The 25154-nt window shown below is 39.1% G+C and overlaps 1 protein-coding gene across 6 annotated transcripts in view; it reads left to right on the forward strand.

Moving 5' to 3' along the window:
- The window catches only part of Fndc3b (fibronectin type III domain containing 3B), a 335425-nt gene that overhangs the window by 301367 nt on the left and 8904 nt on the right, over window positions 1-25154 (forward strand). For all 6 annotated transcript variants that reach the window (XM_021254196.2, XM_013071609.3, XM_021254201.2 and 3 more), the window contains 2 exons: window positions 10130-10296; window positions 12787-12914. In XM_021254196.2, coding sequence (XP_021109855.2) covers window positions 10130-10296; window positions 12787-12914 — 295 coding nt within the window. The remainder of the gene's footprint in view (window positions 1-10129; window positions 10297-12786; window positions 12915-25154) is intronic.

Below are 25154 nucleotides of genomic sequence, written 5' to 3' on the forward strand. Positions count from 1 at the left end.
TGTCATCTCTTTTTCTTGTTTTTAGCTTCTGCAGTTGACAAGTAAGAAAATAAGAAAATGAGTACTAACTGCCTTTAAGAGTGAAAACTTAATGTCTAAACTCCCCAAGATCTTGCATCTTTGATGCACTGATGTATGATATTTATAAGCCTCTCAATCAAACGATATGGACTGATGCAAGGATGTATAAATGGTATTCTTGATAAAAAATACTTTTTAAACTTTCTAAAAGAAATTTGTGTGTATTGAGCACCTACAAGTGCCAAGCACTGATATTATCAACAGTATTTAATTCTTGAATAAAAATAAAATATTTTAGTGTGCGGCCTTCCCCTCCAAGTTTAGGCCTGTTTCATGTAAATAGAAGGGACCCCACAGGGCATCTTGCCTGAACACTTGCCTCAAGGCAGATAATCCTAGAGTTCATTCAGAGCACCTGGATTTGCTATGCTAGAAGTGTCCCCCCTTCCCTTGTATAAGACATTTATTTCTCATATACTCAAGTATTGGACCTGCAGTGTTTCCAATCCATATTTATGTAGCAGCCTTAAAACCTGGCTCAATATTTGTAGGACTAAGTTTATACTTAGTAATTAGATTAAGGTTATTCACTCAGCAATTTTTTTCTTGAATTACTATTATCTGCCAGGCAGTATGTGATAGGTGGCCTATCAGTAAGAGCTGTCTTGCTGAGGAAATGAATTAACATTAAACAGTGAACAGACATGACAAGAGATCTTATTTAATTTCAGCTGAAACACAAAAATTAGATTAGTTTGACCTTACATTGATTAAGTCTGTTATTCTTAACAGATCCAGCACAGAAGATCTAAATAGCTTTGGTTCTACTGTTATGCAAGAAAAATCTATGGCTAAAGTAAACATTTTCATAATGCTGCATTAACCCAATACAGGCACTTGAAGTATAGGATTGGCTCATGTGTCCTGAGATCATAGCGCTGTACCAGTGATTTTTGAAGATGCATTTGTCTGCATTACTGAAATGAAATGTTCCACTGCCCTCACAGAATTGGAGTTAGTGCCGGTCCTGACCTTAATGGGTCCATGTTCCCTGATAATTGTACACAGCACCGAAGCAGGAGGAACGTAAATTCCAGGAATGCATTTGTGGTTAATCTGTTATTCACGGTTAGCCAGTGTTTTTTAAAGCCAGATTCCAGTGAAATTGGGCCAGGGGAGGAGGGAATTAATAGACTTGATAATTGCCACTTGGTCTCCATTAACTCAGCCCTTACACTGGTGACAATTTCCCCTTCAGCCAACACAACTGGAGGGACTTTGTGATATTTACAGGCCTGTTGACTTTTAGAGAAGACAGAAAATGCCTGCATCTGTGTGGTTTCAGGTTTTCTTAAAACTCAGAGAATACAAACTGGCAACTAATAAAACTGGCCAGGTTACGATCCCTGGTACCAAAAAAAAAAAAAAAAAAAAACTGGCCAGGTTATGGGGGCACTGACAAAGGAGTGATTCTATCATTTGTCTGCTGTAGAAAAGAGTCCTGCTTCCATTTCTGTAAGATTGTGTTGCTGAATCAAACAATAATAGATATAAAGCAGCAGCTCAGGGTTCATTCAGCTCCCATTCATCTGTTCCACTTCTCTGGATTAGAACCAGGGTCCACATGATCATCTTTGCTGGATAAGTGGCACTTTTATGTTACCTCCAACTTCACGAAGGCAACTGTCATTCTTGACACAGATGTGAAATCTCTGTAGTAATTCCAAATTTGCTGCTGAATTTCTAGATGATTCTAGAGGCATATCCCTTAACTTCCCTTTGCATAAGTTTCCCCGCTACAAAGTACACATAGTGAATAATTAATGGGAGAAAAAAAAAGATTTTGAAAACATATTTATTGCTTAGAAAAGGAACATAAAGCAGCCTACCAAATAAAGAGTACTGCTAGCTTAGTCAGTTTTAGGTCAAAATGTGTAGAGATAGGCAGAGGTGAGTGGTAAGTGCAGTATTTGAGATCCTAATTGCACCAGAAGTAGAATCCAGATTACATTTTTTACCTCTTATTTACATACATGCTACATACATAGCAGAATGGAAATAAGAAGCATTTTTATTTTGTTGAGGCAAAGCCACTGAAATAGACGTGGGCAAACAGAAATCTGGAACATTCTGGGAAGTGCACTCTTGAAGGTGAGATATGCTCTGTGTATTTGAAAATAAGTAGAAGAGTCAGAAATTTTAAGGTTTTCAGGTGGTCTTAAGAAATTCTGGACTCCTTTGGGTATAAATAAACTTCTCTTCTAATATATGTTTCTAAAGTACAGTCTAAAGAAATGACAGTAGGAATTTTCTGATGTCTAAAATAATAGTTTTAACAACAAAAAAAATAGAAAGTAAGAATTTTTTCATTCTTTTATTCATTATAAAGCATTCCCACCATTAGTAGCTGTTGGGAAATTTCATTTCTTAGAACAAGAGTATAAAAATTCAACCCATTAACCAAAAAGTATTACAGCCTAACCTCTCACAAATCAAAAAGACTAATGTATAGCTAGGAACACAGGGTTGGGAAATTAACCCCTTTTCTTATTAGTCTCTTTGGAAATAGCTCCTGGCACTTTAATAAGCAGACTATAAAGAGGGTGTCACCAGTGTCAAAATCAGTTTAGGAAATGCACCTTGTCTGCCTCAGGTTTCATAGCATGGTGCCATCTGCTTCCATCTTCTTCTGCATAGAAATGGGAGGACTCCATGTTCTCAGCAGGGTGAAGGACGTATGGTACCCATTCCTGTTTTGAACATTTTCCATTCCCACGGGCCACTTGAGTAACATAGGAAACTTACACACACTTACACTCCATGGAGCCCAGGGAAATTCAGATAAAGAGAGAGAAAAGACAGTGGCATGCCCTTGTTAATGAATCTGGCTATACCAAGCTTGTGAACAGCTGTTGATTTGTAATATTGTGAAAGATGTTTTGAAAGGTGCCACTTGCAACTGTTAGTAGACTACAGGCCATTTTAGGTCAGCAGATTAGATCATTTGGAGGAATTATTAATGGGCTGCAGTTAGCCTGTAGTGGGCCTAGGGATTATAAGACGGCATCAAGGGAGTAAACATAAAACCCTAAGCACTGTCTTGTTTGTCACCTATAAATTTAAACTATAATCCATTCAAAACATTCTTCAGTATTTCTTAAGGGAACAGATTTTAAAAGCAATTTCTTTATATATCATCATTTGCTCCTAAAATAATTTACAATAAAGAACAGCATTCTGAACTACTATTAGTTGCCCGAGGACAAAAAATGTCATCTTTCACAATATTAAAAATCTAAAATACTGAGATTAACAATTTAGCTTTCCCCCAAAATCTCTTAAAAATGACAAAAATGTGTTGTTTTACCTTCCTAGTATATATTTAATAATGAGTCATAGTTTACTTGCATCTTTCATTTGGATTTCATAAAAATTCCTATCAAGTGAGAAAGGCAGTTATTATTGTCTAGAAATTGAGCCTTGGAGAGTTACCTGACTTGTTGAAGTTCACCATGAAGGTAACAGTCTCTGCATTCAGGCCAAGGTCTCTGTATGTCTACTGAAATCCACATGCCTGCCTACCCATGGAGAACTATGACAGAGAAGTACAATAACATAGTTATTCTGTATTCACAGAAATGTAGAATTTTTGCAGCTATTTAAAAATAGTATTTATTTTTTAGAGCAGTTGTGGGTTTATGAAAATTGAGTGGAGATACAGAGATTTCCCATTCTCCCCACACATGCATACCCTCCCCCCCCAGAGAGCAAGATCCCCAGATTTGTTACAGTTGATGTATCTTCACAGACACATCATTCTCATACAAAATCTAAGATTGCATCACAGTTCACTCTTGGTTTTGTACATTCTGTGGGTTTGGACAAGTGTATGGTGACATGTACTTACTGCTGTAGTCTTACATAAGAGTATTTTCATCACTCAGTGCAGAGTATTGAATGATTTTAAAACCACCAGCAGGTTACCAACAGTAAGACCCGTATGTGCATGTTATCATTAAAGTGTTTTGTTTCAGGATATCACAGGCAAAGCTGAAGCAAGTTGGGAGCGGAGCTACCAAGAATTCATATAGAATGTAGACTGTTAATGATCTACCTAACCTTCCATTGTTTCCTCCATATTTTAAGTACAGGAGAGTACTTCTCTCCATATTTCCTCTCCTTGAGTAAAATTGGGGACCTGGGTCCCATTCCCATCTGTGTTTTCTAGGACAGTCCTTGGCCCAGCTTTGCCGGGACAGAGTGGTGCATGTTCTTCTCTGGCACCATTTTTCTCTCCCGCTGAAGAGAGCCTCAGGATGTAGTGAGAGGGATGCCATTCTGAGGATGTCCACAGGCTTCTGCAACTTGGGGAAAACAAGATAAATCATCATAAGCCTTGATGCTTTGCTATTGATAACAGTAGTGTCATTAACAATATTTACACAGTGTTAGAAACTACAGAATTTATTAAATACTTCATAAGTTCTAAGCATTATATAATGGATTCTCCTTTCATTATCTCATTTAATTCTCACAAGAGTCCCACAAGGTAAATACTGTTATGCCTGTTTTATAAGCAGCTGCCTTTTTAGAGAACCTCAGAACCAGGCTGGTCAGCTGAACTCCAGCCCGTGTCTGCTGACTGTGAAGCCTGCATTATCACTCAGCATGCTGTCCCCAGACCCCCACAGAGCAGATGGTGGGCCAGTGGGCCAGCAGCTCAGTAGAACCTCACAGGTGTTTCCATGGAGTGCTCATGTCATGAAACTAAGAGTGAACAGTGCATTTTCACTCCTTGGCCATTATTGTAGAATGGAAATTTGTTTGGGGGCAGGCTGAAAGTCTGCCAAGGCTGTATCAGAGCAGAGTATCACCTCTAGATTGACTTATTCCTGCTAGGTCATAAACCATCAATAGGGGCCTTCATGGCGGGAGCTGAGAGCCTCTGAGGTCCTTGGGGTACTTTAGCCTGACTCAGATCCCTGCAGGGTGATCTCCAGCACTTGAGATACAGGGTTCACAGCCACTGAATAATAAAATGTCGGGTACTACGATATAGCGAGCTTTTTGCCCAGATCATTTGCATTTGACTCTTGAAACTACCTATGAGGTAGATGCTGCTCCCATTTTACAGATGTGAGAAACTGACACTTAGCATGGGCAGGTGATCCGGCACGAAGAGCAGAACTGAGATTGGTGGAGTCCCAGTCTGCATGGGTGGATGGAGGAGTGTGAAGGATGGTCCAGTTTTAGCAGCAGTGTGGAGCAAGAGACCAGCTAAGGGAAAACAGGTGTGACTCTTGCTGGGCCACAACTACCCTCAGAAGACAGAATATTGAGGGCTTGATGGCCTCTACCTGTGACTCCCTGTGAGGGGATGGGATGCATCAACACATGTGGGGTCTCAGCACCGAACTTGTGTGCTCTATACCTGAGGAGAGGGAGAGGGTCGGGACAGCTCTGCAGGCAGGCGCTGCTCCTCTGTGTGGCACAGCTCTGTACCAGGCTCTGAGTCCTGGGTTGCACTTAAAATGTGAAATCTTCAATCACTGTGTCTTGGGACATTTGGTATGAGTAATTCTATTATAAAAGGCCTCTGGCTTATTAATGAATTTCAAAAAATAAGTCAGGCTTAAAAAAAAAACAGGCCTAAGAGCAAAGAAAATTAAGCTGTTCTTTGTAAAACAAGTATTTGATGAATATTTTTAGTCTCTCTCAGAGTGATTCTAGCCATGGGGTGTTAACCTACAGAACACCCTAGAGTGACCACTATATTTGTGGTTGTAAGTCATCAGCTCTGAAGAGAGCTCCTATCTCCTGGAATGATAGAAATAATTACAGAATCGCGATGAAAGAGGAATTGTGTTCTTTTTGTTAGTTTATGTCATTTTATCATGCTCTGTTTGATCTTTATTTGGCGTTTGAGGAACATGGGGAAATAGAAATTATTGCCAGCATGCACATTTTATGTTAAGAGTTACCTGAAAGACATGTAGGGTCAAAGGCAGTTCTCTCAGGCTGGCATTTCTCCAGGAGCTGTCAGAGTTGATGTTCACCACCATGCTCTGGGAGGTATTCCTGCCTGCACTTCCCTGCAGGACTCAGCATGAGGGAGGATGATAGCCTCAAAGGAAGCCCCCCAGCTTGAGCTGAGGCTGGCATGGCGGCCTAGTCTGCAGGGCACCTCTTACCACCAAGCAAAAGGAAAATAACCTGTGTTCACCAACAGAGATGTCTTTTTAGAAGGTAGAGTCCTCCTAAAAATCCTGTCTTCTCAGCTTATAAAATGATTATAACTAACACCTAGTGACTGTTACATGTCAGGACTAGTCCAAGTACTTTTATTAACCCACTTAACCCTCAGCAGCTCTGAGGTAGGTTCTCTCCTTACCTTTTTGTACAGATGAGAAAACTGAGGCACAGAGAGGCTAAAGAACTCACTGGTGTTTGAAGCCCTCGAAGCCAGTTCTCATCTCAGAACCTGTGTTCTCTGAGAGCTTACCCAGTCTCCAGATCTTGGAGGAGGCAGGTAGAAGATACTACTGTGATTGCTGAGAGTTTTCAAAATTCAAACCTTTGAAACAATTAGATTTAAAGTGCCAAATTGGCTGTTACCATAGGAAGAGCATATTTTCAGAAACTGAAAATTAAGAAGTGAAGCTTTTCAACTGGTTTTATGAGCTGACTCATATGTAAAGTTTAACTACAATGCATTTAATGAATTTCTTTGTTGAAGAGTAAACTGAAATTAGAAATAAGTGTGATAAGTGATTTTCCTCTTATAAAAAATAGTAATAGGCGGTCTTTCCTGTCTCTTTTACCCCATAATCTCATTCTTGCAGTTTTTCTGCTCCTACATCTTTTTTTTTTTTTTAACTTGAGAACAAGAAAGAGTAAGAGGAACTTTAAAGTGAGAAAAATAATGTACAGACATGCTACATCTGTATTTAATGTCTCCCTGTGTGTGGCTCTTACTGTGCCTCCGAATGAGATGAGGGGGGAAGATCCTCAGAAAACATTGGGCACCACCATCCTGCTTCATCATTTAGCTGTTTGACCTTGGGCCTGTGTGTCCAGTTCCGGATGCAGGCCTGAAGAGGACAGGGTGAATCTGTTTCTCTAGGTGATCATTTGGATTGGAATAACACTGTTGTTACTTGGCTACATTGGACTGTTTCTCCCCAAACTCTTAGGATTCCTGGTGTCTCCAGTCGCCTATCCATTTCACTCAAGAGAGAGCCTGTGCCTGTGAAGGCAAGTTCAATGATAACAAGCAGCCTGCTGGGGCACACATGCCATAGGTTTGCTACCAATGGGCCTTGCCCGCCATATCCTTCCTTCCACTTACTGAGGGAAAGTACTCGATGAATTACACAACCTAGAAATTAGATGCCATTTATCTTAGCTACTGTCATACACAATTTGAGAACAAAATACGAGAACTCTCCCTCTACCCTGAATTTTCACACATATACTTTTTGTGAGGCAGGAGATCAGACAAAACAGAGGTAAGTCTTATCAGAACAAGAAGTAGAGCATGACTTATCATTACCAAAGTAGACCACAGGTTAAATTAAAGACCTGTCAGCCATATGCTTCTTTTAAAAAAGGCTAGAGGAAGAAAGAACTGTTCCTTTCTCTGTGTTCTCAGTTCCTGCTGCTGGGAGCACAGGCTGCCAGTACCCACCTTGCTCTCCCTGAGGGCATGCAGCTACAAGGTGGCCTCCTGGCCCTGCCTCCTTCACCAGCACTGAAAGCAGAGGGACTGAATGACAAACCTGACCTCTTGACGGCGAGGTCTTTCAGAACCTTCATTTGAGGCATTCAACTTTTCTAGACAAAAAGGTAGCATTTCTTGTATTTTTAAGTAACACTGTCTTGGGGCATGAATAATGCTCTAATGGAAAAAATTTAAATTTATTATTACTATCAACTATTTCCATGATGCTTTTTATAAATTGGGGTGCAATTTTATATGATTAATAGAACACAGTGTTATGAGAACAAAACAAGAAGTTAAAGAAACAAAATAGTCAAGAAACAGCAAGTTTTGAGATACACCTGTATTTGAAAGTTGTATGTCTGCTATTTGCTCAATTTAGATTACATTACTGAATGCACTTTGGTAAATTTTTTTGTGACTGTGAATGCTACTGCCTACATATCTGATTGAATCTGGGCATAAATGTATGTTGAACCAGTTTCAAAAGGAAACATTATTCTTAGAGTGTGGGGTGGCAGGGAAGCAATACTGTTCCTAGTAATGTTCTCCAAATTGAAAAACTGAGTTTCATGGCAATTTTGTAATGAAGATGTAACACTTTCCCTTCCTAAACCATGACTTCCATTGGTGATATAATTAAGGGCAGTTACTGCACTTACAGTTTGTAGCCCTGATGAGACTGAGTTAATAAATAGCTGTTGGCCTCTAGCATTAGCAAGGAAATCTTCATTAACGTGGTAATGTGTCAAGAGTACTAAACAGGTTGCCATGGTATTCGTGGGTTTCAGCCTGGACTCTGGCTTTCCCTGAAATTAAAAACGCTTTACCTTCAGTAAAAAGCACTTCCTTTCACATTAAAACAGGCAAAATGTGAAATAGGTGACATAACTAGGGCTCAGGAACTCAACTGTAAAGGCTGATGAACACCTGGATATTTTACAGTGAGTGTTGACTCTGACAAATTTCGCAGGGTTTTTTGTTTGTTTGTTTGTTTGTTTTTAAAAGGTTGTTAATCTACATATGTCTATGCAGCTATCCAGGTCTCTTGAGGCACATGGCAGAGCTGCTGTTGTCCTTTAGAAACCCTGCCCACACACAGGGTCAATTAGCCCGTGGAATTAGCTCTTACTCATCTTCAGATCCAGCACCTAGCACACAGCACATGTTCAAGGTCTGTTGTGAAATGAATTCATAAATTCTGCTTCCCCTTAGGCCAAATCAGCCCAAGAGTTAGACATTCTGAACTGTGATTCTGTCACTGACTGCAGCAGTGTCTGAAGATAGTAGCTTATCCTCAGCTGGTGTGACAAAGCACGGGAAATGAGGGGCAGTTGGCCTGTGTAGAAATAAGACAGTGTGCTTGGATTTAACTCAGGTAGTGGTCCTCAGACCATCCCTGGACCAGCAGGATTTAGCTCCTGAATCTACTAAAGATCCTGGATGGGGACTGGGGATTTAGCTCAGTGGGTCCAGCGCCTGCCTCGCAAGTGCAAGGTCCCGAGTTCAATCCCCAGTACCAAAAAAAAAAACCATCCTGGGTGAGTTATGGAAAGTTATGTCGTTTCCAAAATTTTACTATTCAAAAAAAAAAAGAGAGATAACAGTGGCATATGTGTGATAGTCTTTCCTGTTCTCCAAGCCAGTGAAGATTTATCTGCTGGGAACAAGTCCAAGACCCTCTTACTGAAACAGAAGCTGGGTTTCTGGTAGTACCCACTGTCGACTCACAATAGCCCTTCATGCCTTTCCTCCCGTCAGCGGAGGCCAGGCTGTGGAGCAGGGCTGTTGAGTTTGCTGTAGTCTGGAATGGTTTTTACTTTCAAGTACGAGCAGAAATACCAGGGTAATAGCGGAGAAAAGGGTAAAGGGAGTATGGACAGGAAAATCATAGGAATGGTAGGGGTGGGGGTAGAGGTTGTTTGAGGAAACTTGTTATAATTATTAGAGGACTTGCTTAAAATATTATTAAAATGGGCCGGGGATTTAGCTCAGTGGTTCCAGCACCTGCCTCGAAAGCTCAAGGTCCTGAGTTCGATACCCGTTGCAAAAAAAATTTATATGTATTATTAAAATAATGGGAGAGGACTCAGATTTGATCCTAGGGGGAAAAAATTTAAAGAATGTCCTAAACCTCAGTTATTTGCAAAATTTGGGTAAAGAGGGCATCTTATTTCTCATGTGCTCCGTTAACATTGACTTCATTGCCTAATGTATAGTAGTAGGTAAGTTAATACTGATTATATATATATATTATATATATATATTATATATATATATAGCATTTATCAAGTTTGCCTAATCTGCTCCATCAGTTTGGATTATAATTAATATGTTCTTATCATTAAGAGAAGTTCAGATAGCTAATGGATTGTGCTCTTTTCTTAGGTTTATTTCCATTTACAGAGGACCCAGCCACACTTACAAGGTCCAGAGACTGACAGAATTCACATGCTACTCCTTCCGAATCCAGGCAGCCAGTGAGGCTGGGGAAGGGCCCTTCTCCGAAACCTACACCTTCAGCACAACCAAAAGTGTCCCCCCCACCATCAAAGGTTTGTAGGCATGGACTTTTTGACGTGCTCTCCTGTGGGAGTAAGGAAATGTTGGGACATAAAGTAGGATGCTCAACTCTAACCTTAAACACTCTTGATATTTCTAATAGCCTGAGAATCAAGAGAGCAGACTGAGAAAGGTTAGGCAGTGGGTATTCTGAGAGAAATGAGAGATGTTAGAAGAGAGGGCGTGCAGAGAATGACTGTTCTCAAGTATGTGTGAACGCTCATTGCAATTCATGTAGTAGTGGAGCATTCTCATCCCCACAAGTGATAGAACAGATCCAGGTGGCAGAGTTTGGATCAGCAGTGAGGCAGGCCTGGTGTTAGAATATTTGTGACAGTTTGCCATGGAAGCTTTGAGGCCCTCCTTTACCAAGGGCATTCAGAGGAGCAGAGGTTGGCATTCATCTTTGGGTGGTTTGGGTACCTAGTGATTAGGAACTGATGTGGACAGCTCCTCCAGGCCCAGCACTCTCACAGAGATGCTTTTGGAAAACCGTAGCAGCAACCTTAAGTATTTATCATGAGGTATGTGAATGACTCCTTTCCTGCTCTGCCCCCTTAAAGGGATCGGGTACTGCAGAAGTCTTGAGACTCCTACGTATCCAGCTCTTCTCTCATTTCCAGGAGAGTGAACAAAAGCCACTCTGCCTGGACCCTTTGTCCACCAGGTCTGCTGAGCTCTTATCGCTCTATTTCCAGCCACAGAGTTGTGCCTGACTGGCCAGTTGACTTGCAAGGCAAACCAGATAGCAACAATAGCTAAAGCTTGCTCACAGAGCCTAAAGCCATGCCCCCTCACCAATGCATCATGGGTCTTGTGGAGGTCCCTCCTCTTGTCTTTAGGGGCAGTCAGCACCTGTGACTTTATTCAGCTGCTGTTCAAAATGACCCTGAAGCAGATGAAAGGGTGATGAGTGTTACCTGTGGAAAAGGTCCTCTATGTGTTTGGTCCTGTGACTCCTTCGACATGGAGGAGCCAAGCAGCTACCACAGGGCATTAGTCAATTACAGCAGGGTGGGGACCCCCAGGACCGAGGGTAGGGTCTGGCTTGGGTTCTGCAAAGGTTTCCCGTGGCTCCTTCTAGGGCTGGTTTATGGAAAGTGCCTTTGCCCTGCTTCTCTGCCCCTCAGGTTGTTTGGCAGCTCCTCTTCCCCTTCTGTGTGATGCAGAAACTAGTACGGATGTACGTGGTGTGGGTCACCATGGCAGTAAATGGTCTGACCCTTTGGTGCAGCTTCATCTTTTATCCCTAACAGAGACAATTCCTGAGCATGTTGTGGCTGCTTGGTTTGTTAGTGCCAAAAAAATGTTGCCGCATTTACCAGCTCTTTTTACTTTGCCTCTCAACCTGGTTCTGGGTAGGAGATTGGTTTATGGAAACCAGGAACAGCAAATTGATAGCACTTGCATTTCGTACTACTTTTACTTCAGAAGGGCATTTTCCCCACACTGCCATATGATCAGGTTGTTTTTCCTCTCTCACATGCAGGAAATTAATTGTCCTAAGCAAAGGACTGTTTAGTGTTACAAGATTCCTTATTTACTTTTCTGTAAATTGTTTGGAATTTTGGCCAAGTACTTCCAACATAGGCTTCTTTGGTTTAAGAAAATCTTTGTTTTTCTAAAATGATATCATATTATCAGAATTTCAAGTAGAAGTAACTACCTCTGAACAATTAATTTCATGTAATTAGAAATTAAAGAATGGGTGGGTTCAGAGAGAGAAGTTACACATTCTAGTTGAAAAATAGAAAAATAACAGATACTGAATTAAGCTATACAGATAACATAAGCTGTGAGAAGAACATTTTAAAATCTGTAATATTTTAAGGGCCTGGAGGGTGTGCTTAATTGTTAAAGTCTTTCAATTTTAGGGATTTTACTCAAATGCCACCTGCTCCTCAAACCTTCCTTAGATCCCATGCAGATGTGTCCAGTCCCTCCCATGTTATCTGCCTTATGTTCTATTTCTTTATGTCGTGTACTTTGTGGTCCCTTTCTCGTAACTGGATCTTAACTTGCTTGAAAACCGACTTTTATTTATCTTTCTTTCTTTTTTTTTGTGGTACCGGGGATTGAACTTGGGTCCTTGCGCTTGCAGGGCAGGCAGCAGAACCACTGAGCTAAATCTCTGGACCTATTTATCTTTATTTCTGTATGCCCAAAGTACCTAGCACAGGGCTTAAACAATAGAAAGTGCTCAACAGCCATAGAAAAAATAAGAAAAATGCAGTCAAGCCAAGCAGTTATTGATGAGACAGGATAAGGTACTTGCCACAGTGGCTTCCTGGTCCTGAAGTAACTTCTCTGTGCTCAAAGGACAAACAGCTGGGTTATTGGGGGCCGAGCCAGTGAATCCCGTCAGGGCAGATGCACGCAGGCATGGTCTCGCTCTCCCTGGATCCCCACTGGTGGCACTACAATATTTTCTGCTAATGTGGAACTTTGAATTTTGAACTTAGATTTGTGGCTTTGTATTTCAGCACCCCGAGTAACACAGCTAGAAGGAAATTCATGTGAAATTTTATGGGAGACGGTACCACCAATGAAAGGCGACCCTGTTAACTACATTCTGCAGGTATTGGTTGGAAGAGAATCCGAGTATAAACAGGTAAGAACCAGTGCCTATGGCAAGTGTGCAGCTTATGAGAGTCAGGCTGGGTCCTGGGCCTCTGCCCAAGTCATGAATGATTCAGTAAGCTACATTTTTCTTAAAGATCACTGTTCAAAATGGCCTAAGATACCCATTACACAACTCATCGGGGTATATAATCTCTATTTTATACTGCATTTTGTATGTAATGGTACTCATCTGAAGTTTATAGTTCTCCAGCATAAGCTTGTCTTCCAGAGCATTCTGTGTATTTGTATTTGATAGTGGCAGTGATATTTACAAGTATTAGAGTCTGCAAATAATCAAAAACCAAAGTGCTGGTGGTTTTGCTAGAGAGGGGAAGTGGTCCTAACGAAACTACTGCACTGAAGAACGATGTCCTATGTCTGCTTTTTCTAAATCAAAGTTACAATGGAAAAATGGGAGATGACCTTAGGGTCCTTGAGGCTCTGACTTGAGCTCTAGGTCACCACTTGTCTCCCTTCAGTGTGCATAGTAGTCTCCTGGGAACCCTTGCAGTGCAGATTCTGTTTAGAAGATTTGGAGTAGGGACTCAGACTCCTAGGGGGATGCTGATATTTGGTGGTCCAAGGACCATCATTGGAGTAGCAAATCTAAATAAATCACATGAAAAACCTATGTAAGAGAAAATGTAATTTATATATTATACACAGTTTTAAAATATCATTCAACTATTTTTCATATCTCTTCTTGATCCTTTATTCTCCTAAAGTCACTCATAGTGAAGGATTCAGATACTGTTAGGTTTCCGTAATGGTCTCTGGAGTTTAACAGCTATTTCATGAAATTAGAATATAATACTTTGATTTTATTAGAAAGCAGAGGCCCCATTCTTTGCTTTTAATAATTTGTATTGAACTGATAAATTTGAAGATAAATGTCTTCTGAAATGTTAGCAAAATTTGTGAATACCTCTTTTTTTAGAGATTGAGGCTCCAAATGCACAAAACAAATAGAAAATAATTTGATTCAGGGTTTTTGTTAAATTGCCCATTTATCTTTCTTGTGTAAAAATGAAGAGTACTTATAAATAAAATGTTTTTAAAAAGAGCACATTGGAAATTTTGCTATACTTTGTTAATATGAAGTGTCAGATAAAATACTGAATTGTCTTGAGCACATTTTGCAAAAGCTTTATCTTAAATCTGACATTTGCCAATAATGATTCATATCAATGAATGATGTCACCAAAGCTTTTGCATTCCTGTGAAACCCAAAGATACCATGCTTACCTTTCAGTTTCTAATCTCATTCTATATACCAGCGATGGAAAACCTTTTAGAGATGAGGGTCCAAACTACACCCCAAAGCCTACTTATCTATTATAAAGAATGAACTCTGCAATTAAAACTGAATACTGAGGTTTTAGTTTAGGAAAAACAATTCATATATCCTTTGTCTTAAAAGAAAAACAACACGTGTGCCATAGGTTCACCACCACTGCTACTATAGTATATTCTGTATCACAGTAAACAATAATTTCACATGTGTGAATTGTTTCATCTTAAAAGAAAGCCATGACTAGGTTCTGAGTCTCAGATCATCCACAGATAATTCTCCCCACTAGATTTAGTTATCTTTAATGCCAGTAGCATAATTTTATTTTTAAAAACCTTACATTCCACATACCACGCTTTTCTCTCTGTTCTTAGAAAAATATTCTGCTTCTCAAAGCAGTGAGTGCTATTAAACAGTGAAAAAGCAGTATTATTTACTTGCTGAATATCTATGCATGTCAAGATCCATGGGTATATAAGTACTAATATAATGTACAGTCATGTATGCCACAAAATATTTTTCTTATAAATAGTGATAAACAAGTGTTCCTTGTTGAACACACATGAAAACTCAGAACTTCAGAGTGCGCTCAGTAGCATTCCTCATACATCTATGGGCTTCCCAAGCTTAACCAAGAAATGAGTAAGGATTGTAGTACTTCATTGCAAGTTACAATAGTCAGGGACAGTTTGTACTGGTGGGGGGGGGTTCCCATTTGTTTTTTGTTGTTATTGCTATTTTTATTTTTGCTTCTTCCTATTCAAATAGGCATTAACTTTAAGTGTGATACTTTGAGTACTTCTGTGAGTTTTTTGAGACATAAGATAGGGAATGAAGGCTATTGATATTACGTGTGCAAGTGGGTAAAAAAATTATAGATGGGGATAATAGGCAGTGGGCTTTGAATTTGTAGAGAGGCAAAGCACATGAAAATGAGAGGTAATCATTGCTGCATATTCACCACAGTACAGCCACGGGCTCTGATAGTACACTGTACATAACTCAATTACAGCTCTTAACTAGATAGGGTCTACTAATGTGTGGGGTTGTGTTACTCTTTTTTATTTTCCCAAGATTGACACACAAACACTCAGGAAATGTTTCTTGCATACACAAAAGAGGTACTTTCAAAGTAACAGGGTCATTTATACCTGCACTAGTGATACTGAATAAATACAGCCATCTTTATAACTCAGGTGAAAAACATTACCCATAATTGGACAATGTACTTCTCCTAAAGCTTATTTTTGCAGACATCGTCTTGCTTGAAGCATTGACTTCAGTTTGCCTTGGTTCTACCTGATTAACTTTAATTTGTTCAATTACCATGATATAGGACAGGCAGCGGGTTTTAATAATTCAGCCTATTAGCTTAAAGTATGAAGTCTTTACCTAAAATTATACTCTGCATTAGAAGGCATATATATATCCATTTGGCTTTTCTACCTTTTTTTTTTTTTTTGGTAGTGGGGAATCAAGCTTGGGACCTTGAGCTTGTGAGGCAGACAGCGGAACCACTTAGCTAAATCCCTGGTCCTTTTTCTACTATTTAATAAATGTTCTAAGGACAAGTTTTGTGTGTAAGCTTAAACTTCTTTTCAGACAGTATTAATTGCAGAGCATTCTTGAAAAGGATGAAGATTGTATGGATATGATTGATTTTTTTTGCATAGACAGTTTAATACATACATAAGAAATAAAGCAAAATTATTCAGATTCATATCCCTATTCAGACAGCAATAATTTTTACAGCAAATAGTGAATATAAGCATTGAAGTTGAGAACGGGGTCAAGAAGCTGCAAGAAATTGTTTCCTCATTGCAGTTGCACTCATTGCTCAGATTTGTTGCATTAAGAAGAAAACTTTTTGCATATCTGAAAGTTCACTTTTAATGGTATCTCTGTATAAATGTTTTAATTTTGCATAATTTTTTAGACTACTGAAATGTATATTGAGTTTTCATGGCATCACGAAAGGTACCATGAGGAAAGATCTCTTAGTCAAACTATTTTAAAGTCTAGTCTACAACACATCCGGGAACCCTCACCTATTTCAGTAACTTTCAGCATAGAAACAGAGAGGCTATTACTGTCTTAGTGCATTTAAAAAATTTTTTTGCATGAGTAAAGAAAGTGTTTTCACTTCAAAACACAAAAAAGATCAAAATGGAGATGTTCAAAAACCATCATTTATTTTAACATTTCTTAATTTTTTTTTAGGTGTATGAGTCCTATCCAGTGAAGGCTATGACCCCTTATTCCAGAACAACTCCCATTTATGCATCTACTTAGAATTTCAAATAAAATGAATGTATATTCAAATTTAATGGATTCCAGATGTAGGACCCCTGTTTGATTGAGAAACCTTTAGGTGCTTTGTATTTTGAGGAGTACTTGGCATAGTCATCGCTCTGAGAGTTCATAGGCCCTTGAACTGAAAAACATATACACCCTGAGAAGCAGTTCAGTAGGTCAGTAGTAACACCCTTGCCTGTCCTCTCTGGCTCAAGAACATAGTTGGCTGTCGAGCATTAATCCAGAGGGTGGCATGAGAACAAGTGGCCCTCCCTGGTCATGTGATTGTGGGTGAATTTATTCACCAGGTCTGTTATTATAAAAGTAGAAATAATAATCCTCTCATGCTGTTACTGTGAGCGTCATATCCATTCGTTCGTGAGAAGGGGCTGTGTAAATGATAACAAGGTACAATGATGTCTCCCTGTCCAGTTCTTGGGGGAGAGATGATCTTAGTAAAGAGGTACAGGTAAGCCTCTAGCAACCCAGCCCGTACCCTTCTCGGTAATCCTCCCCTAAAAGCTGTTATTCAAAGGATTTCTACCTCACACCATGTTATTCTGAATTAAGGGTCATGGATCCTTCATTTCAATTATCTTCATATGGTTTACATCCTCCCAGTTGGAATAAAAATGTCAGAATTATTTGAAAATATATAGGTCATCAAATGAAGAACAGAAATAGTCTTCATAGAAATAGTATTGTGTTTATACTTATTTACAGTATTATGATTGGTGACTTCAATAAAGAAAATCTTAAATGGAGCTCTGCCTTTTGAAATTGGGTTGAGGCAGGAGGAGAAGCCCATAATGGTGCCCCTGTCAAAATGAATGAAAACAGAGAGATACAGGGCATGGCCATCTTCCCTGATGTACAGAGCTGTACAGTCCTGTGTCAATGGGGCACAGCTCTGTGGCAGGCCTGATGACCAGGCAGTGCCATAGCAACATCATCTCCTAAGTCTTATGAGGCCATAGTGCCCGTAACATGCTGTGGGCACCAGGCCAGTGTCATTGGGCTCTCATCAGTTGATTCCTGCAAATCCTGTATGGTGCAGGCTCCAAGATTCCCTGGCACCAAGGGATTGTACTAGAGAATTATAGGTTTCCTTCAAGGGCATCAGGGGAAGTATAACCCAGTAATAGTGTAGTGATAAGTTATATAATATGGTATTATGCTGCTATTTCTTAGATACATCCTACATGCCAGACACTGTCCAAGAAGGTTGCTGTATATTATCCTATTTAATCTTAACAATAATCCTATGAGACTTGGTTTATTTTCATGAGGGAAAGTTGCATCTTGGAAGCATGACACCTTCAAAGCACAGATGTTACAAGATATTGAATTACTTTTCAGTGATTTTTGGCTTCTCAGTGGTATCTGGGGCTTTTGGATCCATATTTTTATTTTAAATAGCCATAGATAGATTTGCAAGTATAATATAGTAACACAAATAATTTGTTTTCTTTTAGTCATGTAAAATACAATTGGCTGATCCCACAGCTGTCAATTCAGTTAAAATTCAGAGGAGACATTTCATTTTTAAAACCCATCACCCTGGCTTTTCTCAAAACTGAAAATCCTTAATGTGTTTCTCTGAAACAATTTTCACTTCCCTCCTGTGAGAGATGTGGCTCATGTGAATTTGCTTACATAGGACATTATAATCAGACCAGGGTAGAAAAGCTATGAAATGTACATGCTCATGTCCTTGATGTAATTTTTAATACTTAGAATACCTCAAAAACTATTCACATTTTCTTTTTTTTTTTAATTAATTTTATTGGTACATTTTATTGGTGCACTTTAGGTATACAGTTCATTTACATTTATCATTGGGTGTTTGTACCTGTACATGATATATCTTGGTTCTTATTTTTTTCTCCATTACCTGTGCGCCCTTCACCCCCTCCACCCTTCCCTATTTACATAGATTTCATTTCCATTTTTTTTTTTCTTTTCTCATAGTTTTTCCTTTCCCTCTTTTCCTTTCCCCTTCCCCTCCCTTCACTCCTTCGTCTTTGGACCTTTTTTCCTACTTCAAATTATCCATTATTCATTTTAATCATTTTAACTCTTGTTTACACTATCAGTTTCTCACACTAGTGAAACTATTCGGTATTTACACATGTGTGTTCTATTTATCTCACTTAAGAGTATGGCCTTGATATGCATCCATTTAGCTATAAATGATTCTAGTTTTTCATTCTTTATGGCTGAGTAGTACTCCATTTTATTTAAAAAAACACATTTTCTTTATCCAGTTTCCAGTTGATGGGCACTTGGGCTGCTTCCAAGCTTTAGCTGTTACAGACTGTGCTGCTATGAACACGGGTGCACATATATCACTGTGGTATGATTCTTTTAATTCTTTTGGGAAGATACCCAGCAGGGGAATAGCTGGGTCAAATTGGACCTCTAGTCCTAGTTCTTTGAGGTATCTCTATTCTGACTTCCACAGTGGTTGCACCAGTCTGCACTCCCACCAGCAGTGCAGAAGGGTTCCTTTCTCCCCACACCCCCGCCAGCATTTGTTATTTGTTGATTTCTTGATAGCAGCCATTCTTTCTGGGGTGAGGTGGAATCTCAGTGTTGTTTTCATCTGCATCTCTCGAATGACGAGTGCTGTTGAACATTTTTTCATATATTTGTTTGCTGCTTTTACTTCCTTGTCTGAGAAATGTCTGTTCATTTCAGATGCCCATTTTTGAATTGGGTCTTTGAATTTGGGGGGTCTGATTTTTTTCAGTTCTTTATATATTCTAGATAGTAGTCCTTTGTCTGAGGTACAGCTGCTAAAAATTTTTTCCCATATTGTAGGTTGTCTGTTAGCTCTGTTGGTGGTTTCTTTTGCAATGTAGAAGCTTTTTAATAAGATGAGATCCCAGTTGTTGATTCTTTCTGCTAGTTCCCGTGCTGCTGAGGTTTTGTTCATGAAGTCTTTTCCTTTGCCAGTGTCTTCAAGAGTTCTACCTAACTTATCTTCCGGCAAGTTTAGTGTTTCTGTCTTAATATTTAGATCTTTAATCCACTTCGATCTTAGTTTAGTGCATGGTGATAGGTATGGGTCTAGTTTTAATCTTTGGCAAGTTGAAATCCAGTTTTCCCAATACCATTTATTAAATAGGCTATCTTTCCTCCAATGATGGTGGTTGGCTCCTTTGTCAAAGATGAGGTGGCTGAGCATTTCTGGTGTTGTTTCTGCATCTTCTAATCTATTCTACTGATCCTCAGGTCTGTTCCTTTACCAATACCATGCTGATTTTATCACAGTAGCTTTGTAGCATAGTTTCAAGTTGGGGATTGTGTTACCCCCAGCCATGTCTCTGTTGCTTAGAATTGCTTTAGCTATCCTAGGTCTCTTCTGGCTCCAAATGAATGTTTGGATTGTTTTTTCTAATTCTGTGAAGTATATTGTTGGAATTTCAATTGGCATTGCATTGAATCTATATAGTAGTTTTGGAAGTATGGCCATTTTCACTATATTGATTCTTCCTACCCAGGAGCAAGGGAAGTCTTTCCATTTTCTTGTATCCTCTTCGATCTCTTTTTTCAGAGTGCTGTAGTTTTCAGTGTAGAGGTCTTTTGCTTCCTTTGTTAGATTGATTCCTAGATATTTCATTTTTTTGGATGCTATTGTAAAAGGAATTGTTTCCCTAATTTCTCTCTCAGTGAGCCTTTTATTTGTGTACAAGAAGGCTATTGTCTTTTGAGTGTTGACCTTGTATCCAGTTACTCTACTGAATCTGTCAATTAGGTCTAGAAGTCTTTTGGTGAAATTTTTTGGGTCTTCTTTGTAAAGTATCATATCATCAGCAAATAATGACAGTTTAACTTCTTCTTTTCCTATCTTTATTCCTTTTAATTCTTTCTCTTTTCTAATTGCTGTGGCTAATCTTTCCAGAACTATATTGAACAGGAGTCATGATAGTGGGCATCCTTGTCTTGTTCCTGATTTTAGCGTGTAAGTTTTCAGTTTTTGACCATTTAGTATAATGTTGGCTGTTGGCTTTTCATAGATACCCTTAATCAGGTTAAAATAAAGACCTTGTATTCCAGTTTTCTCTAGGGTTTTTATAATGAATGGGTTGGGTGCTGGATTTTGTTGAATGCTTTTTCTGCATCTATTGAGATGATCATATGGTTTTTGTCCTTGACTCTGTTAATATGGTGTATTACATTTATTGATTTACGAATGGTGAAGTCACAGCAAATCCAACAGAAATTCAGAGGATCATCAATACCTACTTCGAGAACCTCTACTCCAATAAAATGGAAAACACAGAAGAAATGGGCAGATGCCTAGATATGTATGAATTGCCAAAGTTATATGAAGAAGATATAGAAATTCTAAACACCCCAATTACAATGAGTGAAATTGAAAAATAAATAAAGTATTTACCAACAAAGAAAGGCCAGGTCTGGATGGCTTCACTGCTGAATTTTACAAGACATTTAAAGAAGAACTAATGCCATTACTCCTTAAACTCATCAAGGAAATTGAAAGGGAAGCAGTACTTCCAGATTCATTCCTGGAAGCAAGTGTTACTTTGATTCCAAAACCAGGGAAAGACCCAACCCAAAAAGAGAACTACAGGCCAATCTCCCTAATGAACCTAGATGCAAAAATCCTCAACAAGATACTGGCAAACAGAATACAGAGGGTCATCAAGAAGATCATACATCCTGACCAAGTCGGATTTATCCCAGGGATGCAAGAATGGTTCAACATTAGTAAATCAATAAATGTAATACACCATATTCACATTTTCTTTGAGACCTAGCTTAAACTAATTCAAACTGATAAAATGAAGATATTTCATGCAATTTTTATATCAGAAAAGAAATAAAATTTCAGTATCTCATGAGCAATTATTAAAATAGTCTTATTGGAAGAGATCAGAGAAAAGAAACTAACATTGACTGCCTGCCTAGTAATCGGCAGAATCCTGTGCAAGGCACTCCAAAATTAGTGTCATTTACTCCTAGCAATTTTGAGAGTTGAGATTTACCACATCATTTTTACAGGTGAGAGTATTAAGGCAAAGAATAGTTAGTGAATCTCCCTGGGTGAGACCCAGAAGTCAGCTGCAGTCCAGCTGATTCCAAATCCAGTAGTCTGTCTGGTATCAACCCCATCCAGCCATCCCTGACCCTGGCCTGCCTGACACATGGCCCTTTCCACCCTGAAAAACAGGTGCCTCAGAATCTCCACAGTGGCTGCCTGGTTTACCCCGTTACTGTTCCTTTCTGTTCCATTGGACAGTTGTCCATGCCCATGCCCATGCCACTGTCACCCTGTCCTCATTACTGTAGCTTTATACTGTGTTTTAACCTGTAAGATAGCCCCCAAACACAAACACTGTCTCTTCTTCAGGAGCGTCCTTTTATTTCTGAACCTTGGACATATATCTCTTTAATGGTAATAATATTTAAAACATATTCTCAGACTGTGGAACAGTATCATGAGGAATATGGAGTAACAAGAAAATGGTGTCAGTCCCATGATGGCTGTGATTATCTACACAAAAGCAAGTCAGTTTTCATCAAATTTTATATAATCAGAATCCTCAGAAAATGAGGTATTCAGAATTTTAAATTTCTGCTTAGGTAAGAATCTAAAGGCCTAATAAGCATTGTAGACTATTCTGAAATTTATTGGAAATGCCATATTTTCTGTCAACACTAAAAACAATTTAATCATTGTTTTTGATTCCACTTTCTGCAGTGATGGGTTTGCCTATACTAAAATCTCTGTTCAGTCTGTGGTGGATATAAGTGTGTGTGTGTGTGTGTGTTAATACTTTATGTACATGTTTACTGATTTCTGGCAGTTATCCTCTTTTCAGATAATATGGGATAAGAATATCTGAGTATTTGGAGGTTCTATTTGCATAACATTTACTGAGCATCTACTTTATCAAGCTATTGTACTGGTTGCTATGGAAATAATAGAACACAATCCCACAATGCATGTGTCCTAAAGGTTAACAAAAAGTAATGTTAAGACTATGTTGGCAGTGCTTGTCAAAGATGAGAACTGTCCAATTAAGGAAACAAGAATGGGCTTTAATTCCCTTCCATTAGATATTCTTAGTTCTTTCACTAAGTTTTTTGCCTAATATCAAAAAACAAAGCATTCCTTGGCTTTCTAAATACATTTTTCAGAACTCTTCACTGTAAGGACTTATGGTTGAAAGTTTCTGTCAAAATTAATATACGAAGTCTCCATTCAAGATTTTCTGAATTAGGTGTCTGGGAAATTAAATACTATACTTTTTGACCAGCTTTCTCAAAAGGATATAGCTATGCAAATTCTGAAAACTGCAGAAATCATTTAAATTGAAATGTCATTTATATTCACTTTCCAAAGGCCTTCTAATCTGTGGGGACAGGCCAATTCAATGGAGTCATCCTTTGATGGCAGAAATTAAGAGACCACATCACACAAACACTGCCCATGTCTTTGTGTGGCACAGGCTCACTCTGTGCCTAACATCAGAAAGAAAAGGCAGTGTTTCCCTTAAGGGGCAGTAGGACCCAGGCTGGGGCGATGTGGAAGATCTGCGGTGGAGACAACAGGAAGACAGTGAGGCCATGTGGGATGACAAGCAGAGGCCAAGAGCCCGGGCCTAGTGTCACCACATCCTCATTAGATGGGCACTAAGGTGGATGATGCTGAAGGGGTGTCACTGCCCAAGGAGCTGGTATAGACAATGGGGGCAGATCCTGTGGTGAGCATCTCTGTTCGCGTTAGAAGTGGGCTCTCATCTGGGATCCATCATTGCCCTTATTTGCAATGGCATTTGAAGAAATTGCCATCCTCCTTGAACCTCTTTATTCCTCTCTAAAATGGAAGTAATGATATTCACCTGACAGCATCATTAGGAGGATTAAAATCAATGAAATTGATTTATCTCCAGCATAGTCCTTTCACCAAACATCTTTCACAAACACTTTCTCATTTGGTCTGCAGTGCCCCCCAGGAGTAGTGTTACTCTTGGGTACTGTTTACTGTTACTGTCCTGTGTTATAGATGGGAAAACAAAGGCTTATCACTGTTACTTGCCTAGGATCACAAACCAGGCAAGTGGCAGAACAAGGACTTTGGCTGGGAATGCCTTTTCAGTTCATTGAGAGCCTGCCTTAGAGGCCTTAAAGACCAGACCTGGTTCCCACAGGCAAGAACTGAAACTACTGTTGTCCTTTGATGAGTGTAAATAAACATTTCAGGAGGTGTGGCCTCTAAAAGATTTGATGAGAAAGGTGCATCAGAAAACCTTGTAGCTGCGTGGGAATCACACATAGAGAAACCAAAGCTCAGATGGCACATGTAGAGGTACCTGCTTTATCAAAATAATATACTAATCCTGAAAGTGATAAATCATTCACTTTAAAAACAGCTTCTTGAAAAGGTTTTTCTTAGAAAATACCAACTTGAGTATTTTAGGTTTAAGAGGATAATCTAAATTAGGAAGTATAGAACATTAACAAAACATCTCTTAAAGAAAAAAAATGTATTGACAATAGAAGGCTTCTGGGCTGTCTTACCACCCCCACGAGCACAGAGGAGGTGAGCCCCGCAGGTGCCAGCAGCACCCCGCCCCCCATTGAAATGAGAAGACACATAAACAAGTTTCAAAACCAGACTTCCAGATCACCTAAAACAACCCCAAAGGGAAACGAGATGGAACAATCTGATACTCAACCACCTGGACTCCCTGAACTGGCAACAAAAGAGAATCTGAGAAAAATGAAATCAGAAATAATTTCTCAGATAATAGCAGAGATTGTGCCCATAGTGCAAGACATGATTAATACATCTAGAAAGGACACAGATTAAAAAAAAATAGAGGAGCTGAAGAACATGATGGAATCCAAACATAGGAAAAAAATGGAATCCATAAAACAGTTGCAAACAGATATCCAGGAGATTAAAAGCTCCATTGATAGTTTACACAGCAGAATGAGCCAATGTGAGGACAGAATATCAGAAATAGAAGACAAGAATACAATTAATGACCAGGAAAAGAAAACATTCTTTAAAATTGTAAGGGACCATGAGAAATCAATCTAGCAGCTGCTAGACTATGCAAAGAAGAATAACATAAGACTGACTGGAGTCAAGGAAGAAACAGGAGAGAATGCAGATGACATAAAAAAAACTGTTCACAAAAGTTATGATAGAAAACTTCCCAAGCAGAGGAAAAGAACTTGACATACAGATAAGTGAGGCATATAGGACTCTTAAGTAGCTGTGATCAAAAAAAATCTACACATAGGCATATAATAGTTAAGATTCCAGAAACCCAGTAGAACAAAATTCTACAACAAGTTAGAGAAAAGAAACAAATCACATACAAAGGAAAGCCCATCAGAATCACAGCAGACTTCTCAATGCAAATCCTCAAGGCTGGAAGAGCTTGGAGTGATGTATTTCAAGCCCTAAAGGAAAACAGCCTCCAACCCAGACTGATGTACCCTGCAAAACTATCTTTCAAAATTGATGGAGAAATAAGATACTTTCATGACAAAGATCACCTTAGGAATTTCATGAATACCAAACCAGGACTCCAGAAAATTTTAGACAATATCCTAGGAAAAGACGATGAGGATCACAACCCCAGGAAGCCCAGCAGA

This window comes from Heterocephalus glaber, unplaced genomic scaffold (genome assembly GCF_053883595.1).
Source record: "Heterocephalus glaber isolate CG9 unplaced genomic scaffold, H.glaber_assembly_v1.0 deba00001504, whole genome shotgun sequence".
In the NCBI taxonomy this organism is placed as follows: domain Eukaryota; kingdom Metazoa; phylum Chordata; class Mammalia; order Rodentia; family Bathyergidae; genus Heterocephalus; species Heterocephalus glaber.